Consider the following 21,646-nt stretch of genomic DNA (forward strand, 5'->3'; position numbering starts at 1 on the left):
CTTGCTCATATCATCAACTCACATGAAAAGAACACTTTCTTCACAATAACACCAGAAGAAAGAATGGATTTTTTATGATCCTCATTTACAGATATGGAAACCAAGTCTCAGTCATACTAAGAACCTTGTCAAAAGTCAAAGGAGCATCATCATATGAGAAATGACAAGCAGGATGATTTCAGGAAAATATGAAAAGACTTACATGAACTGATGCTAAGTGAAGTGAGCAGAACCAAGAGAACATTGTACACAGTAACACCAACAATGAGCAATGATTTAATTTAAGTGGATGATGTAATTCTTCTCAGCAGCATCATGAACCAAGATAATTCTAAAGAACCAGTAATGAAGCATGCTATCTGCTTCCAAAGAAAGAACTGATATTGTCTGAATACAGATTGAAGCATGCTATTTTCACTTTTTTTCTTTCTTTTTTTATTCATGCTCTTGTACAAAATGACTAATATGGAAATGTTTTACATAATTGCACATGTATAATCTATATCGGACTGCTTACTTTTGGGGGAAGGAAAAAAGAGAAAGGATTTAGAACTCAAATTTTTTTTTGAAAAAGCAAACGCTAAAAGATTATTTTAAGATGTATTTGGGGGAGGAAATAATTTTTTTTAAGTCAACATCAACATTGGATTATGAACCCACTCAGATTTCTTGATGCCAAGAATTACATTCTTCCTTTAACTATATGACATTGGTAGGGGATCATCTCCAAGACAACATTTAGACTAGTCTATTAAATTCATTACATAATAATTATATAACAAATGAATTGTGTAATAAGAAACAAGTTGTGAATGATGAATTTTTTTGCTTCATTTTCAATCTTTTTTTGTTCTCATTTGCATGTGGCAGTTGCTTACAAATTGTCTCTCTCATTATAATGTGAACTTTCTCAAGGCAGACTGTTTTTGTTCTCTATATCCCAAGTTAGAAGATACATAATATAAATAGATATAATAAATGTTTATCAACTGACTGGAAGTATTGAAAGTATTTATGTTTGTTAGTGTTTGTCAATAATTACAATTTTTAAAAAAGAAATCAAATCATTGAATTAAAAAATATATTGAAGTTACAATCTATCCTGGTTGGTTCCAAGAAATCATTTCCTCCCTTAGGGTTTGCAATGCTGGCATATCCAGAAACAAGTAAACACAGTATTTTGCTCAATAATTTCCTCATTGCTTGAATTACAAAAACTGGTTTTTTAAGGGACATTTTTCTTGGTTGTCTCTGTCAGAGGGTTTTTTTTGGTTTTTTTTTTTTGTTTTTGTTTTTGTTTTTTTGCCAATAGCAATGGGAAATGCTGTTATTCAATCTCTCCTTCCAGAGGGGCCCAACTAGCAAGGACATGATCATCTGTAGGTCTCAGTGACTCACAGAATAATTCAGTCATCTTTCAGCCAGAAACTCACATTTTCAGGAAAGAAAAAAGATTTTGAGTCTTATAGATTAAGTCCTTGTAGCAAGACTAAGATATCCACTCTTCTTCTCACTCTCCATTTCTCTCTTCCTTTCTCTCTCCTTCTCCCTCTTCCTCTCTTCTCCCTCTCCCTCTCCCTTTCTTCTTCTCCCTGTCCTTCTCCCTCTTTTTCTCCCTCTCCCTCTCCTCTCTTCTCCCTCCCCCGCTCTTGCCCTCTCCCTCTTTTTCCCCTCCTTTTCTCTCCTCCCCCTCTCCCTTTCCTTCTCCTTCTCCCTGCTTCTCTCTCCCTCTCCTTTTCCCTCTCTCCCTTTATATTTCAGGCCTTTGGGTTCTCAATACTTGCTAAAAATTATTTTATGTTGGAAAACTGTTTTTGAGATAATGATCTTCTGAGGATTGGGCTCCTATTGTTGTGCCATTGGGTATACACACTGCACGTGTGTGTGAGTGCATGTGCAAACCCAGAAAGCCACTGAGATCATTCATGACCAGGACCCTTATTCCTTTCTACAAGATTTCATTATCAAAGAATAATAGAATTTCAGAGAAAGGAGAATCTCCTAGAACAATGAGTTCAATCCCAACCCCTAAAAGCTACCCACTAGAGACATCCACCGGTGAAGAAAATATTTGTGTATGTATATGTATGTAATTCACATAATATATTTTAATTAATTGTTATTTCTTGTTGTTCAGTCATATCTAACTCTTCATGATTCCATTTGGGGTTTTCTTGACAAGGATAGTGAAATGGTTTGACATTTCCTTCTCTAACTGACTTTACAGATAGGAAATAGAGGCAAATGGTTAAATGACTTGCCCAGGGTCACATAGCTAGTAAATGTCTGAGTCCAGATTTACACTCAGGAAGATGTCTTCCTGATTTCAAATCCAGTAACTTATATACATTCTGGTATCACCTAGCTGCCCTATAATTAATATTAGTAATTATTCAATAATTGATTATTGATAAAAACAAATTATACATTCATGTATAATTTATGTGTATATTTGTATATACCTGTGTATTCCCCTTTATGGTCACAACTATTGCAATAGTCTCCTGGATGGTCTCTCTGCTTCATATATCTCTCCCTCCCAGCATCTTCTGATGCTGATCTTTGGGATACACCTGTCTGATCATGTTATCTCACTATTCAATAAACTCTATTTTATAAAATCTTCTCTTTTGTTTCAAAGCCCTTCATAAGCTGACCTTTCCTATATTGTCAGTCTTCCTACACCTACCTCCCACCCTTGCCCCCAGTTAGTGATACAGCTCTCATTGTTGTCTTTCCAAATGACACTCATCTCTCACCTCTAGTCATTTTTACTGGCTCTCCCCCATGTCTAGTATACTCTCCCTCCTTGTCTCCATCTCTGGGCCTCCCTGGAGTCTTTTTAAGTCTCAATTAAAACTCCGTCTTCTGTAAGAAGATTTTCTCAACCTCCCTTAATGTGTGTGCCTTTCCTCTCTTGATTATCTCCAAATTATCCTGCCAATATCATCATCCTGAGTTCAAATCCATCCTCAGACATTTACTGGCTGTGACTGGGCAAGTCACTTTAATTTTGTTTTCCTCAGTTTTCTCACCTATAAAATAAGGTGGAGATGGAAATGGCAAACCATTCCAGTATCTTTGCCAACAAAATCCCAAATGGGGTCACACAGAATCAAACAATACAGAAAAACAACTAAATATCTTGTTTTTGCAGGGTTGTTTCCATGTTGTCTCCCCCAATATCATCTGGAGACCAGGGACCATGTTTTTCGCTTTCTTTGTCTCTCTGGAACCTGGAATATTGCATGGCACAGGGTAAACAAGGCTAAGATATTCCTGCAGAGATGTATGACCCTGGTTTGGCTATAAAAAAAAAAACATGTCTGCCAAGGTGAAAGGTGAAGCCAGTTGCCAGAGGCCAGCGTAGCTCCACTCAAGGAGGCTCATCTCCCCTGGCTCCTCCTCTACCATCTGGAACCCCTAGCTTCCTTTAGGACTCTACTCAAAGTCCTACAAGAAGCCCTTCTCAGTTTCTGCCCCCAATTCTTTGGCTTCTAGTGTCTTACCCTATAAGACTACTTTCTTTCATCCACTTTGTATGTAACTTATGTACTTCTCGATTTAAATGATGCCAACTTACTACCCCATAAAAATAGAAGGTCTTCTTGGCCTCCCAAAATACATATGATTAGATTTCTTCCTTGCTTCGTTTGCAGAGGAAGGGAAAAGAAGACCACAGATCCATGAATATGGAACATTCCATATAATTGTTAGAAGGCACAGTGGACATAGCACTAAGACTTGGATCTGGAAAATTCAAATCAAGTCTCAAATATTTATTAGTTGCATGACTCTGGGAAAATAATAGTACAATAGTACTACATCTCAGAGCTATTGTGAAGATGAAATAAGATAATATTTGGGAAACTCCAATCCTGGCACATAGTAGGTATTTGATAAATGCTTTGTCCCTTCACCTCCCATCAGTTTTTTTTTAATTATTGATTATGCCTTTCTTCTTCTTTTTCTAAATGTATTTATTTTTATACATTTTTTACTTATACAATTTTAATTTATAAATATATCTATTTTTAATAATTTAATTTAATATTTATAAATTTATAATAATTATGTAAAATTTATAAATAAAATTGATAATTTGGTAATAATATTTAATATGTCATTAAATTATATGTTATGTCACATATATAATTATATATAAAATAACAATGCATATATAAATAAATATAATATATTTATACAATTTTTATACAAATGACTTTCTAAAAGGGGAGAAAGAAAAAATACAAAAAGAAATCTAGGCGATGTAAAAAGAAAATTTGTTAATAAAATACAATTTTTAAATGTAAGTTTTTTACATGTAATTATGAAAAAACCAAAATTTTTTTAAAAGAAGGTAAGCTTCTTGAGGGAAGGAACTGAGAGTTTGGGGGGCTGGGTTTTTGTTTTCTTTATATCCACAGTACCCACCATAATCCCTAAGGCAGATTAATGAGTACAGTCTTGTTAATTAAAGGACCATAGGGTGATGAATTTTTTTGGCCATAGCAATAAGCAAAGACCCTCTAAGTTCAAGGATCATGGAATCTGAATATCAGAAGGACACCCAATCATCACTGAAATTAACCACATTATAAAAGAATTTTGCTTTCAACTTCTCTGACAACTGAAGAGTCACTTGTGTTAGAGAAATTTCATCACTGGAGTGAGTGCTCCTACCAAGGAAATCACACATTTTTGTGATATTTACCAGGTATCTGTGTTGCTATTATCCAAGGCTTTGTAGAAGTATTTCAAAGGAAAAATGTTTAGAACAACTGTGCCGCTAGATCTTGACCCTGTACCATGGCAAACCTCCTGGTTGCCTAGGAATCCAGTGAGCACATTGACTTTGAAATTCCAATCTTTAGAGAGATTATAGGACTCAAATGGTGTGTGTTGCTTGTACAGAACAGAGTTCTTCTATTTCAAGGCCTGGATGAAAATGGGAATAGGAAGCTCACTGACATCCTCCCTGGTGATGCGTATGTATACCTATTGATACCTCCTTCCTTCCTCCCTCCCATCTCCTGCTATGTCCATCGGAGAAGGAAGAAATTTACAAATCTTGAGCTCAAGAATTGAAAGAAGGATTATGGATAGAGTGAGGCAAAGAAAAAAGAAAAAGAAAGCCATATTTGGGAAAGTTTATACTTGGAGAAAGAAAAATGAAAAATGAAATAGAAATTTTCCAATTATGAACTGGATAAAAATTCTATTCTGAGATCTGAATAAATAAATGCAAATTCACTTATTAATGTAACATTATTAAGTATCTATGATTTTAAGTGAGATAGTTTTTGATTCAAGAAACATATATTTGAATGTATATTGGAATATGATATAATATATTCTCCACCATGCCTCTGTATCAAGTACCTTCTGAACTCCATCCCTTTTAGGTTCCTTTTGTGTATCGTCTTCCCCCACTAGATGATTGGTTCCTAATCTCAATTACTGATTTAGATATTGACTCAATCAAACTGAGACTGCTAAAGACCTTTGCTTAAAAAGACCAAGGTCTCACACTGAATCCAGGGCCATCTGTAGTCATCCTGATCTATATCTGGTCACTGAGCCTAGATAGTTCTGGAGGAGAAAGTGAGGTTGGTGATTTTGCATTGCCCTCCCTCGCTTAAATCCAGTTCACTTACATGTGATAGTATCAACTCTCTGATGTCATAGTCCCCTTTGAGAACAAGGACAAACAACAATAATACAGATTGTTGGCTCCCTGAGCTCATGGAATGTCTTTCTTTTTTTGATATATTGTAGAGGGCCGGAACTCTGAAAAGGTATACTTGACTCTAGGACATCATGGTGCTTATGGTGATATAATGGTTGCATGTGTTCAGTGTGCTATAGTGATGTAATCATACAAGGTATTTAAGGAAGTCTCAGACACAGAAGCCTCTCTCAGCCACAGCTCTCAGCCACAGACCCAGAAAAGACTTCAGGCTCCCGACTTCATATGCCAGACTCCATTTTTGACCAGCCTCATGATGGCTGTCCTGCCTCCTTCACTCCTTCACTAAGATCAAGGACTCGGGCTTATCCCGACGTCCTCCAGAAAGCTAGTCCGGACATTACAATATATGTATCTTAGCACAGTATCTTGAACATAGTTGGTACTTAATAAAACATAGCGCCATGGCTGGCACATAGCAGGTGCTTTACGGACTAATGAGAAACAAACTATTTAAGAGAATGCTGGCCAAGAACTGAAGATGGGAGGAGTCAGATGTATGGTAAATGGAGCCAAATGGCAGTGGGTTAATATGCCATTTTCAGAAGTAATGATAGTATTGATTTGATTAATGAACATTATTAGTATCTGAGCAAGAGGAGGAAAGCTAGGAGGGGAGAAGGAAGAGGTATCAATAGGTATACATACGTATCAACAGGGAGGATGTCAATGACCAGGTTGGTTGGATTGTTGGATGGATGAATGGATGGATGGACGGATGGAAGGGCAGAAAGAAGGAAGGAAAGATGGACGGATTGATGGATAGATGGATGGATGGATGGATGGATGCATGGAAAGAAAGACATTTTGCTTGGTCTTGTGACTGGCTACAAATAGTAAAATCAGTATATACCATTCACTCATTCACTAAACCAGACCATCTCAGTCCCAGAGTGGCAGTTTCAAAGTTATGAAAGATCATTTTTTAAAAGCCACAGTATCATAAATTTAGAAATGCAAGATACCTTTGTGATTATTCAATATACAGCTTTCATTTTACATATTATAAAACTGAGGCCCAGAGAAGAAAAACAACTTTTCTAAGATCACACAGCTGATTATATGTAGGACTAAAGTTAAAACCCAAATGACTTAAGGCCCAGCCATCTCCTATTTCCACTTTAGGACCCTACCATTCAAATCAAATGGTAAATTACTATGATTTGTTCAGTCTCCTATGCAACATATACTCTTCAAAAATGGAGGACTGTGCCCCAGGAACCTCTCTTCTTCCTATTTCAGTGCCAACATGACCCTAACCTAAATCTAAGGATCACAGATTTCATGCTGGAAGGGATCCAAAAGATCATCTAGTATTGTTCCTTCATTTACAGATGAGGGAATTAAGGCTAAGCAAGAGAGGCTTACTTGCTCAAGGTCACTCAGGTAAAAGTGGCAAAGCCAAAATTTGAACTTGGTTCCTCTGACTCCAAAGCTTATGTTCTCCATTGTCTTACCTTTCCAGTACTTCTATATGGATCTTGCCTTTGGATGGGAAGAACAAATCCTCCCTTCCCAGATCTCCCTTTCAATTAATTATTATATTCCTGTTAGGGAGGGACTAGTAGGTAGTATAGTAAATAGAGCAATGGATCTGGAGTCATCAGGTCTTAAGTTCATTTCAGATCTGATCTTAGACATTTCCTAGCTGTGTAACTGTAGGCAAGTCACTTAACCCTGTTTGCCTCTTTATAATCCTCATAAAATTCTCCATTTTACAGATGGAGAAACTGAGGCACAGACAAGTTAATGGATCACAATATAAATAAATTTAAAGCTGGAAGAGAGTTTAGAAGTCACTAAGTAGAAAACCCTCATTTTAATTAGGAAACTGTTGATAAAGAGGTTAAGCAGTTAGAAGGTAGAGGACGTTTCTAACCCAGGTCCACTGACTCTAAATCAGGGATTATTAAACTTTTTTATGTCCTGGATCTATTTAGTAGCCAGGTAAAGCCTTTGGTCCCTCCTCAGAATTATATATTTAAATACATAAATAAAATACATAGGATCCTCATCTGTAAAATGATTTGGAAAAGAACATGGCAAGCTACTCCAGTATCTCTGCCAAGAAAATCTCAGTTGGGATTCTGACTCTCCCAACAGCATATTCTGCTGGGCTGCCTCAGGAGATAGTAATTCTCACTAAAGCTCTTCTATAAGAGACTGGATAAATACTTGTCAGTTATGATGCAGGGAGACCTGTTTTTTTGGTATGGGGCTGACTTGATGGTCACTGAGGTGATGTCCAGCTCTGATTTCACATGATTCTTTGGTCCTGTGATTGCTGGGTCCTCACCCATGAATCAGAATAGCCCTCTGGCTTGCTAGCCTGTTCCCCTGATGAGAGACACAGCAATTAGAGTGACAAAGGTCTCTACTTGGGCAGAGCCCTGAAGCATCAGATTCACTGTGGATTCTAAAGCAAGCTTTTATTTTTATCTACCAAAGACACCGATTCATCATGGTTCATTCATTCTAAGAAGCCTGCATATCTTCAAACTATCCAAATTTATGATGTGCTGGAACAATCACTGGCAATCAACAGGCATCTCTTAATTATTTACCATGTGCCAGGCATTGTGCTAAAGGCTAGGACCTCAAAGGAAGACAAAATGATAGTATCTAACATCCCTAAGTTTTCTGCAAGTACATGGGTTAAATCCTTAAACCAAGAAGATCATGGGCCAGAGGAAAATTTCTAGACTGGAAACCAGAAACCGGCTTGACCATAACTCATTTTGTGATCTTAACCTAATCACAGATCACAATTAGAGTTAGAAGGGACTTTTAAGATGACCGCATTCAAATCCTCCATTTTACAGATAAAGAAACTGAGGCACAGACAAGTTAATGGATCACAAGATCATAAATTTAAAACTGGAAGAGAGTTTAGAAGTCACAAAGTAGAAAACCCTCATTTTAATTAGGAAACTGTTAATAAAGAGGTTAAGCAGTTAGAAGTTAGAGGATGATTCTAACCCAGGTCCACTGACTAAATCAGGACTTATTAATCTCTTTTATGTCCTGGATCTATTAGTAGCCAAGTAAAGCCTTTGGTCTCTTCTCAGGATTATATTTTTAAATGCATAAATAAAATACATAGGATTACAAAGGAAAACAATTATATAGAAATAAAGCTGTAGTTTTTCCCTTATAAGTTCATGAGCTTCCTAAAATCTATCCATAAACCAAGATGCCTATGGATATCAGGTTAAGAATGCTTTAAATGCAGCATTCTTCACACTTTAGTCCATAATCTCCTTGATTTTTCTAGCTGTAAATTGGGCACAATCATGCTGCTCCCCTATCTCCTTCACAAACTAAAAAATTTTTAAATAAAGTTGCAGTTGGTATGATTATATTTTTAAAAAGCATTGCACAATAGCTTGGGGTTTCTTTTTTGGAAGACAGGTGATCTCATTGTAAACTGCCATGGTGGACTTGCCCCCCTCCAAATTTCTAAGAGGAAGTTTTGGAGGCAGATGAGAAACACATCCATAGCAAAGTGTCTTAAAGGGATGTTTAGGGCAAAGCTTCTGAAACGTTGAGTCACAATCCCACATGGGATCGTCTAACTAAATGTGGAGGTCATAGAAAATTTTGCACAGTAAAAGGTTTCTGGATGCAATGACCAAAAAATTAATTCAAAATCAAACACATAATAAATCTGAGATATTTTTGGCTGCTTTTGCCCATGCTGTGTCATGTGACTTCACTACAGTCTTGGTTCTGAAAATCTACACAGTAACTTTGCACAGTGGATACAAGATATTCTGCCAGAAATGTCTTAAGGCAGATCAAGATGGGGTCACGTAAAATTTCTCGAGCACAAAGGGAGTCATGACTGAAAAAAAGCTTGAGAAATCCTGATCTATGGCAATAAAAGAGTATTAACTTGTTCATTATCACACAGCTAGGACTTGTCATGCAAAAAGATAGTTCAGTGAATAGAGTACAGGACTTGGAGTCAGAAAGACCTCAGACATTTACTAGCTGTAAGATCTTGGGCAAATCATTTAATTTCTTCATATCTAAAATAAGATAACAATAGTAGCTACCACTTAAGTTATAAGGATAAAATGAGTTCATGTATGTAAAATGTTTTGAAAACCTTAAAATTCAATATAAAGACAAATGATGATGATGATGATGATGATGATGATGATGATGATGATGATGATGGTAGGATTTGAATCCAGGTTCTTCTGACTCTGAAACCAGTTGTCTATTTATTTTGTTGCATTACCTCTCTATACAAATACATAGACACAAAATGTATTATATTATGATATATACAAAATATATATTCTATATACAAAATATATTATCATTGTTACTATGAAACTAAGCAGGAGGAGGATCAGCTCTCTTCTTTTTTATTCTGTGGGACAATAATCTGCCACTTTCACTTTATATTGGGGAAGAAAAAAATCCAACTCTTTACAGAAATACAAAAGTCGTGGAGAAAAAAAAAAGTAAGGGTGAGCTTGAGAAAGCAGGGGCCATCTTTCTCCAAGAACAAGCTCTAATCAGGGATTGGAGCAGTGGAAATGGAAGCTGATGGAAGGATGTTCCATGTTTCACCAATTGCATTGCCACATCTAGTCAAGATCCCCAAGTTGTCTGAACACATTTCAGAGCCAATTTCTACAGTGAAGCCAAAGGTACCCTGGGAAAATTGCTACCATCTCATATGCCAGTTCTCAAGAACCTATAATCAGGGCCACCTGCAATCCAACACACTGACAAAATAATAATTCTGCACAAATGAGCCTGATGGGCTCAGGGAAGAGAATAATGAAAGGAACAGAGACATTGTACATTCTATACATGGGAAACCACCCTTATTTTAAGGAACAGAAACAGGACAACAAGGCTTAGAAGACAGGAGGTACAGGGATTTTCCAGGCTACAGCCTTAGTCCTACCCACACCAGTCAGCAAGTCACAGCAAGAGTTGTTATTTTTGATGTTGAGCCTTCATTCTCAAAGAGAACCATGATCATGAAGGCAATGTCTTGACTTTCAAGTGAGCCATGTTTAAATGAGGTAAGGCAATGTAGAGTCCTTAGCCTGTCCAAATTTTCCCATGCATTTATGAGAAGGGGGTTCAATCAAACTGATAGAGGCTTGCAAGTTTTCATCCAAGTACCCTGCATTCTCACCACACAGCCAATCCCATCTTTCTTTCCAGTCATCCGTTTCCTTGAATACAGATTGGACTCCAATTCTACATGCTGCAGCCTGCTTACACCCTCCATGAGCCCACTCTCCCTTGCTCTTTGAGTTCTACTCAAGTTGTGTGCCTAAGAAGCACCAAAGAATTAAAATTAATATAGAGACACTAGAAGAATGATTTGATCCTATTAGATCAAATTGAATAAGGACAAATGTAATCAGTGTCAAAAACTGGCATTGCATTCCAAAATGAGGAAGGCAAGACTAGATAAAAGTTCTGGGAGGGGGTTCACAGTGGACCCAGTACCTCAATCAGAGTCCACAGGGTATTATGGCAGCCAAAACAAAGAGAATACAATTTTAATCTGCTGTGTGGAAAGTTTAGCTTCCAGGAATAAGCAGGTGAGTAACCAAGTGTACCCAGCCCTAAACCGGTCACATTTGGAATACTGAATTCCACTTCAAGAATTTCCCTTGGGAGGCTCTTAAAAATACAGACAAAGCCCAGAGGGGAAGACTGCAAGTTCTTGCCATGTCTATCAATCAACCCAATAACAACATTTTTTTTTGCTGAGGCATTTGGGGTTAAGTGACTTGCCCAGGGTCACACAGCTAGGACACTGGCCTAGTGTCTGAGGCCAGATTTGAACTCAGGTCCTCCTGACTTCAGGGCTAGTGTTCTATCCACTCCATCATCTAGCTGTCCCAATAACATTTTTTAAAAGTTTATTATGTATGTATGTATGTATGTAATAATATGTATGTATGCTAGCTTGGGCTCTGCCCAAGTAGAGACCTTTGTCACTCCAATTGCTGTGTCTCTCATCAGGGGAACAGGCTAGCAATAATACGTAATAAAAGTATGTATTATATATTATGTATCAGGTACTATAAAACATACTACAAAAGCAACAGTCCCTACCCTGAAAGAACTTGTGGGTAAATGGCACATAAATGGAAAAGTAAATTTAAAAAATATATATACATAAGGCAATTGGAGAAAGAGACAGGGAAGGCACTGGCCAATGGGAGAGAACAGGGGAAATGTCATGGGGTGTAGGCGTACTTAAACTGAGGGTCATTTAAATGAATGAAGATTGTCTGAAGGAGCCAGAGATGCTCACCCTGAAGAGCAGAGGGCCTTCTGAAGACTTTCTTCAAGTGCAGAAAATCAATCACGCCAAAGAGGGCTTCAGTTAGTTCTGCTGGACTCGGGGATCACAAGCAGAAGCAATGGATAGAAGATACCAAGAAGCCCATTTAGATTTAATATCAGGAAGAACTTCCTAACCCTGAGAAATGTTCCCAAAGGGGAATGGAGGCTCTGGACTAAATGGCCTCTACATACCAGGATTCCCTCATCTATGAAATGAAGGGGTTGGACTAAATGGCCTTTGAGGTCTTTTTGAGCTCTAAGTCATTTCACCTCCCCAAGATAGAGTCTCCTCACCTGTAAGGATTTGAAGAAGAGAAAAAAAGCATTTCTTAAGTACCTACTATGTGTGAGGCACCTGGTTAAGCTCTTCTCATGTGTATATATATATATATATATATATATATATATATGTATGTATATATACGTGTATATATGCGTGTGTGTGTGTATATATATATATATATATATATATATATATATATATATATATAAAATCTCATTGGATCACAACAATCTTATAAGGTAGGTGTTCTCATTAACCTCATTTTGCAATTGAGGAAACTGAGGCAGACATAGGTGAAGCATCTTGCTCAAAGTCAAACAGCTAGTAAGCATCTGAGGTGAGATTTGAATTCAGGTCTTCTTGACCTCAGGCCCAGCTCCTCTTGCCACCTAACTGGCTAGAAAACGACAGAGCTGGCTGAGGTGATGTCTTGAGTTCTTTTTCAGCTTAGATCTAGGATCCTGTGATCTAGGGACACTTTCTTATCCTGAAGAACCCATTCCTATGTTCTTCCATAGATCCTTTCTGTCTATATGTATCTGTGAACCCATACTCACCCTTACATCTTCAATCAACAATCCAGAGGCTATGAGCAAGTCAGATCTCAGAACGCTTCCCTCACTTCATCCTTGCTGTATGATGAGACCACCTCCTTCTCCAGGCTACTTTCCCCATGTTGTCTTTCCTACACCACTTCTTACATCATCCTCATCATCACCATCGAAAAGAATTTTTTGCTGCATTCTTTAAAATATTGTTGGGGCAGCTAGGTGGCAAAGTGGATAGAGCACCAATTCTGAAGCCAGGAGGACCTAAGTTCAAATCTGGCCTCAGACAATGAATACTTCCTACCTGTATGACCCTGGACAAGTCATTTCACCCCAATTACCTCAGCAAATTTCTCAATTATATTTTTTCAGTTGCAAAGAAACTCTATCACTGCTTTTTATTTTTAATAGCATTTAATTTTCCCTTATTACATGTAAAAACAATTTAAATCAATGTATTTTTTAAGTTTTGAATTCCAAATCCTATTACTCCCTCTCTTCCCTTCTTCCTTTCTGAAATGCTAAACAATTTGATATAAATTATACATGTGTAGTCATAATAAGACATTTCAATATAAGTCATTTCATGAAAGAAAAAGAAAGGAAGGAAGGAAGGGAGAGAAGGAGGGAGGGAGGAAGGAAGGTAAGGAGGAAGAAAGAAAGGAAGAAAGGTAAGGAGGAAGAAAGGAAGGAAGGAACGAAGGAAGGAAGGAAGGAAGGAAGGAAGGAAGGAAGGAAGGAAGGAAGGAAGGAAGGAAGGAAGGAAGGAAGGAAGGAAGGAAGGAAGGAAGGGAGGAAGGGAGGGAGGAAGGGGGAGAGAGGGAGGAAGGGAGGGAAGGAAGGAGAGAGGGAGTGAGAGAGAGAGAGAAAGAAGAGAAGGAGGAAGAGAGGGAGGGAGAGAAGAGAGAGAGGGACAGAGGAAGAAAGGGAGGGAGGGAGGGAAGGTGGGAGGGAAGGATAGAAGAAGGAAGGGAGAAAGGAAGAAGAGAGGGAGGGAGAAAAGGAAGAAAAATAGAATAGTATGCTTTGTTCTATATTCAGACAATATCAACTCTTTCTCTGGAGACAGCATTTTTCAACATGAGTCTTTTGGGATTGTCTTGGATCATTGTTTTGCTGAGAACAGCCAAGTCAGTCACTGTTCAAGAAGCATTTATTAAGCACATATGACGTGCCAGGAACTTAGTACAGACTAGAGATGCAAGGAAAGAAAAAAACAGAGTTCTTGCCTTCAAAGAGCTTACACTCAAATGAGGACAATATACAATTATTTATACATAAGGTAGCTTAGCATAATGAATAGAGATGAGATGGAATCCCATCTTATACTGTTTGAGGATATATTCTTATGGAAGTGGATCTCTTCAATAAAGAGAGCTAATTTAGTTTCAATTGATCAAGGATGGACAGAAGCAGCTACACCCAAAGAAAGAACACTGGGAAATGAATATAAACTGCTTGCATTTTTGTTTTTCCTTCCGGGTTACTTATACCTTCTGAATCCAATTCTCCCTGTGCAACAAGAGAACTGTTTGGTTTTGCACACATATATTGTATCTAGGATATACTGTAACCTATTCAACATGTAAAGGACTGCTTGCCATCTGGGAGAGGGGGTGGAGGGAGGGAGGGGAAAAATCGGAACAGAAGTGAGTACAAGGGATAATGCTGTAAAAAATTACCCTGGCATGGGTTCTGTCAATAAAAAGTTATTTTAAAAAAAAAGGAATCCCATCTTAGTTCATTAGTCACTGTTACTTCACCTGAAAACACAGTGCACCAAATTTAGATAGAATTTGGAACTCTAAACTTAAAAAATACTAGACATTCTCTAGTTGTGTGAGCAACTTTACTTCTGTCTGCCTCAGTTTCCTCAACTGTGAAATGGCATCTACTTGTACATAGTTGTTGTAAGAATCAAATGAGATAATATTTGCAAAACACTTTGCAAATAGTAAAGAATTATATGAATATATTTTTATACAACACATATATAAATGTAACTAGGAAGCAGTCTCAGAGGTAGGAGTCTAGCAGTGGGGAAAGGAGATAGAAAGGCCTGAGAAAAGTTTCCTATAAAAAATGAGATACGAGCAGAGTTTTGGTTTTTTTCAACATATTATTTATTTATTTTTAATGTTCTTTTTTTTTGAGTTCCAAATTTTGTCCCTCCCTCCTGCCCCTCTTTCATACACTGCAAAGGCATGTAATATGCCAATTGTACATTTGAAATAACTGAGTAGAAACCAGAGAAGTCAGAAGGAGGAAAAGGTGGTTAGAGAGAGCATTTTCAGCATGGGATGATGGGCTGATACACAAGTGTTGTATGTGGGGATAGGAAGTCCAGGAGAGTATTCAGATGGGAAATAAAGTATAAGGGCAGCTAAGTGGAAATAGCACTGGGCTTGGTAACAGGAAGTTTAAGTTTGACATCAGACAATTACTAGCTGTGAGTCCCCCTCAGTCCCTGAATAAGTCACAGCCCTGTGTGCCTCAATTTCCTCAAACATGAAATGAGCTGGAGAAGGAAATGACAAATTAACCCAGTATTTTGCCAAGAAAATATACTTACAATAAAATTTGAAGGTTAGAAAAGTTCTGAGTTTGAAGAGCTTTAAAATCCCAACAAAGGATCTGATATTTGATCCTGGAGGTGATAGGGAGCCACTGAAGTTTATTGAATAGGGGCAGTGATGTGGTTATCATATGAAATGTAGTTAAGCCTCCATGCATCCAACCAGGATCTCTCCACTGACCTCTGGGTCACCCTTGACCTTGCTTCTCCCCGGATGATTTTATCCCAAGATTCCCAACGCTAGCATATTTCAATAAAAATACTTTAACTAATTGTAACACTTAGCCCTAGTGAACACGCATGGCAATCAGATGGTCGCAATAGAAAACAAGTGCTCCAGAGGAACCATTTCAGCATATCAGGCCAATAATCCACAAACGAAAAAGGATTCACACAATAGACTCTAATGGTTTCCAAGGAGCTGTTATGGTATATTGGGTAAATAAAATGTTATTGAAATGTATTTTTCCTGTTTAAACAACTTGCAGCAGGTGCATGGGAAGTGGCGAATTATCGAATGTTTCATGTGCGTTTGAATACTAAGAGGAGGCAAAGAAAACGTTTTTGTTACGAGAAGCTATTTCTTACCGTTGCCAGAGGAACGATGCCGGTAAATGTTGTCTGGCTGACGAAGATCTCTGAGACTACCAGCTCACCTGCCGAGTCTTCCTCGGGGTACTCGATCTGCCAGGTAACTTGCTGAGCCCCTGCCAATCCGCTGCTGTTGTCAATTTCAAAGTCCATCTGCAAGATCTCGTAGAAGGATGTGTTTACTCTGGGAAGGGAAAAAAAAAATATATGTTAAAGCACAATTTAAAACCAAGCAGATCAGCAAAGCATCAAGAATGTAATAAACGGCCACATTTTTCCTTCGCGAGGCAAAGAATTACCATCAAATTCAACAAGGAGACTAAGCAGATTGATAAAAAACTAAATCACAGGATTTCCTCTGATGGCCTGGGCTCAGAGGGAAACTAACAGCCTGATTTTAGAACTTCGTGAATAGGAGATCCATTGCCGATTAAATGGGGCATTCAGATGACATATTATCTCAGGGTGTTTAAATCTCCCCATGTCAGCCAGCCCTGGGAGCCATACAAAACCACAGATGTTGCAAAATTATATAATTGCCCTCATCTGAATTTGGGGGCATGTTTCATCCTTTCAATTCCCTGACTTAGGCCAAACTATGTGTTTGTAATGGGAGGTATGACCTTATCCTTCCAGGCCGACCTCATATAACTCCCCCTTCATATGCCTTGTGCTCCTGCCAAACTAGACCACCTTTCATTGCATAGATGCGCGTTCCAAGCTTTCCTGCCTCTGCTATTCTGTCAATCACTGGATCCATTGTTAACATTATTCTTAAGTCATGTCTTCAACAATTCATTAACAAATGAACGATTAAGTATTTACTAAGTGCATTCTATATGCCAGACACTTTGCTAGGGATACAAATATGAAACACAATGCTTAAAAAGTTTATGTGGGAGATAATATATATAAGCGAGTGATGATTGGAAAGAACCTTAAAAACTGAAATGTCAGTAACAGAACTTCCCAAGGTTCTAATCATTTCTTCTCTGATAGCAGCTCCATCCTTGTAGATCAGAGATCCAGTCAAACTACCTTGAGAGTTGGCCACCATATCCAAGATGCTCTCTCCAGTCACTGTATCTCAGCATAACTAGTCCCCTCTTTAGAATGTACCGTCTCATCATCTCTGCCTCATGAGAATTTTAGTTTCCTTCCAAGGATACTTTACGTACCTGCTTCTTCATGATGTTGCTCAATCCCCAAGTCATCAACACTCTTTAATATATATATATGTGTGTGTATGTGTGTACATATATATGTATATATATATATATACATATTATACATATTTTTATTTCTTTATATATATGTAAAGCATATATGTGCTTTACATATATATAGCTTATATTGCTTGTGCACACATTGTTTTCCCGAATACAGTAGAGAGTTAGGGAAACTGAGGCTCCTTGAAAGCAGGGAATAATTTTTTTTTTTCCTGTACCTAGGATGCCAAAGAATTTCTGTCACATAGTAAGCACTATAAAATAAGAAGGCCACAGTTCAAAAACGTGGCGTACAGAACTGATTGAGAGCTTTATCATCACTGGAAAAGAGACCTCTGTATATAATATTTTGCACATAAGTTTTTACAGATATAGGCTCGTGCATATGTACATATATATCCATACGAGGATGTGTTTGTGTGTACACATGCACACACACCAAATAGATTGGCAAGTCTTATTGCTATTAGAAGCCATGAAGGGAAGAGATCAGTTGATTCCCTATCAACAGAGTTCTGCATACAATTTTCTACATACATACATATATATATATATATTCAAAGGCACAAATCCATACATATACATATATATACATACATGTGTATATGTACGTGTACACATACACAGGGCAATCAAGTTCAAGTGGAGAGTTGACCTTGGAAGTGGGGCAGAGATGTATCAGTTTGTCAATGGTCTCAGCAGAGAAGGGCAAGGCAATTTTGTTTTGTTCTATGTCTAGAAAAGTAGGGATCTGGGAAGGGGGAGGACCAGAAAAAGGAGTAGCTATGACTGTTCATTTTAATCTGCAATGGAACCTAGTTCAATGGTGGAGCAACTCATGCCAGGAGAAGGGAGATATAGACCTTAGACCTGCTCTCTCTTGGTTTCCCCTTTGTTTAATAAATTTATGTTGAATCAAACTAAATTAAGTTGAATTATAATTTCACACTTTTCCTCTTGAAGAATAATATTAGCATCAAGGTGATCATGAGCTCACAGATATAGGGACTCTGCCTTTTTCATCTTCATTCCTCCTCTACCCCCTGGCACTATGATTTTCAAATAACAAACCTTCAGTACAAATAGAAAACACTTGATACACAGGAATGTCTGCTGAATCGAAGCCCTTCCATTGCCCTTATCACAAAGATGATAGAAGAAAAGGAGGGGGATGATCTTCTGAAAAAGACAATGCCTTTAATGGTACTATTAGGATTTCAATATTTTTATTATGGAGAAGATCCCTTTTGTCGCTGATATAACCTACAGATTGTGTAGTGACTATTCCATTCACTGGCTAATGACAACCTTGTAAAAGATAAAAACTCTGAGAAAAGAAAAAAGTAAATTAGTTTCATTTTTGTAAAGACATTACCCAGAATCCTTGCTTTCCATTAAAACTATTAGGAATGTGAACTAGCAATGGAAAGGGGTCAAGGGAGGATGTACCCACAAGATGTCCATATTCCTGCCCAAAGTGAAATTAGGTCATGTAGATGCCAAAGGTGGCATTTAGTAGCAATATATATATATTATATACATATATAATATAATATAATAATATATAATATAATATATAATATATATATATATATTATTGTTTGGACTGCTGCAAAGAGGGATAAAATAACTCCTTATTTTATAGTTAAATGAAAGCAGTAGGATATAAGATCATCTTTAGTAAGCATTTTTTCTCTTTTTTTTCTTTTTGCTGAGGCAATTGGGGTTAAATGATTTGTCCAGGGTCACACAGTTAGGAAGTGTTAAGTGTCTGAGACCAGATTTTGAACTCAGATCCTTCTGACTTCAGGACTAGTGCTCTATCCACTGCACCACCTAGCTGCCCCCAGTAAGCATTTTTTTAATGTTTTTCTGTAGCGGACAGGCTGATGGGGATGGTACACACTTCATTTTGTTCCTATTTTTCAGCTAGGTCTCTCCATTTTGAAATATTTTATTCCACACAGCTTTGTGATTATAAACATTCAGAATATCAGCTATCTAAAACATTCTTCTTGGCTTTTGCAGATCAATGTTATTGTTAATAATTGCTAATGATAGAGCAACTTATTACAGAGTCATAAGAGGTCTTAATTTTTTATGTTAGAGAGTCTTCTGAGAGTCTGATGAAACACATATGAATTTCTTCTCTGAATTTTTAAGTGCATTAAATAAAATGCATATGTTTGTGAAAGGAAACAACTAGATTTAAATAAAGCCACCAAAATATTTATAAAACAAGTTCATTGGCTCCAGGTTAAGAATCCCTCCTTTAAGAGAGGGATAAATGAAAAAATATTTATTAAGCTTTTTTGCACTAGGTACTATGCAAACACAAATACAAAAAGAGAGACAGTTCTTGCCTTCATGGAGTTTACATTCTAATAGGAAAACACCACAGATACTCTACAGGTTAGTGGTGGCCAGAGAAGGGAGTTTTGGTCTGGGAAGTCACAGGAATGATGAGTTGATATCAGTAAACATATCATTTCCAGAAGCAACAGTATTAATTAAATTCATCTGGAAAAGCAACAAGGAAATATGAGAAGAATCCTCATTAAAGAAAGGGCAGGCTAGAAAAAAAAAGTGAACAATGAAATTATCTAATAATATAGCAGAAATCTCAATCCTACAAGGATCTGGAAGAAGGTTTGATAAAGACGAAGTTTGTTCTGCCAGCCAACCTTCCTCGAGGTTTTGTATCACTTACAGAGAGAGGTGGATGCTGGGATAAGTCCAGGGTCAGTGCTGCAAAGAACTAGAGAAATGGTCCTGCCACAACATCTAGAATCTGAGGCAAGACAGCATCCTACTCTACAGACCACAAAACACGCCCTAACTTGTCTCTGAAGTCATTTAAACACTCGGTAAGCAATTTAAGTGCCTGGTGTAAGCTGTCATCCTTTCACAATCAGGCACTTGGGGTGTTTCAGACTGCTAAAGGGGCTCCCCTTACGTGTCAGACTGACTGTTTCCTAATTAGACTTCATTTTAAACATCTTCACCCAGCATGCAGCTTTTGCCTCTGAAGCTCCTTTCTCTCCTTTACCCACCCCCCCAAAAAAATCAGAAATCCACAAATTGGCTTCCATCAGCATACAGACTTCTTCCTCAGTCAAAAAAGTAAAGGGAAACTTGAGAAATAATGCCAAGTCATGTCTCCGACACCCCCCGGCTCAGTTCTTGAATACCAGTTTGTCTCCAATTATCTCAACAGGTTACGTGAAGGTCTCTGTAGATATTCCAAATGAAAATTCATGTTTCTTTCCCTCTGATTTATAATGCATAAAGATATGCACTCATGTACATTTGCATCTGTGTATGTGTATGGGGGAGAGAGAAGGAAGAGAAGTAGAAGAGAGAGAAAAGAGGGAGGGGAAGAGGAGAGAGAGGAGAAAATTGAGGGGGTAGTGAGAGGGGGACAGAAGAAGGGGGGAAGAAGGGAGACTTTTGGGTAGAATCTTGTTTTGAGTAGGTCAATGCAATTTGGTCTTGTTCATTCTTCCTAATAGGTTTAAATGATATATTGAGCATAGTGCAGATTTCTATTACCCTTGTTCAGATTGCAGGGTATAGACAGCAAAGGGGAGGACAGAGAGACAGAAACAGACAGAAACAGAGGCAGAGACTTATTCACTCAAGTATTAGGTGGCACAAAATCAGAAAAAGTCATCAATGGGTTAGTAATAATCCATTTTAAGCTACAGAAATTCTTTAAAATTATTTACAACTTTAGGGGCAGCTAGGTGGTACAATGGATAGAGCACCAGCCCTGAAGTCAGGAGGACCAGAGTTCAAATCTGGTCTCAGACACTTAACACTTCCTAGCTGTGTGATCCTGGGAAAGTTACATAACCCCAGTTGCCTCAGAAAAAAAAAATTGTTCACAAATTTATAGAGGAGCAATAGAGCCAGCTATAGAGTCAAGAAGACCCAAGTTCAAATCCTACTTCTGATACATGCTGGCTATATGACCATGAACAAGTCACTTGCCTCAGTTTGTTCATCTGTAAAATGGGGATCATAATAGCATCCACCTGCCGAGGTTGATGTGAGGATCAAATGAGATATTTATAAAACTTTGTGTCAACATAAAAACTCTATATAAGTGTGTGATGGTGATAGTGGTGGTGGTAATGATGGTAGTGGGATCTCAGTGTTAGCTGACACAGAGGATAGAATTCTGCGCCATGAATTAAGAGGACCTGAGTTCAAATCCATACTCACACACTTAATAGCTATGTGACCCTGAACAAGTCATTTAACTACTACCTGTCTCAGTTTCCTCTTCTATAAAATTGGGATAATAATAATAATGCCTTGCTCCCCGGATTGCTG

General features: G+C 37.7%; 1 protein-coding gene across 1 annotated transcript in view; it reads right to left on the bottom strand.

The window, feature by feature from the left end:
• Positions 1–21,646, bottom strand: part of TMEM132B (transmembrane protein 132B) — a 660,968-nt gene that overhangs the window by 214,800 nt on the left and 424,522 nt on the right. The window contains exon 4 of the mRNA XM_051972617.1: positions 16,077–16,263. Coding sequence (XP_051828577.1) covers positions 16,077–16,263 — 187 coding nt within the window. The remainder of the gene's footprint in view (positions 1–16,076; positions 16,264–21,646) is intronic.

This window comes from Antechinus flavipes, chromosome 1, assembly GCF_016432865.1.
Source record: "Antechinus flavipes isolate AdamAnt ecotype Samford, QLD, Australia chromosome 1, AdamAnt_v2, whole genome shotgun sequence".
Taxonomy (NCBI): Eukaryota; Metazoa; Chordata; class Mammalia; order Dasyuromorphia; family Dasyuridae; genus Antechinus; species Antechinus flavipes.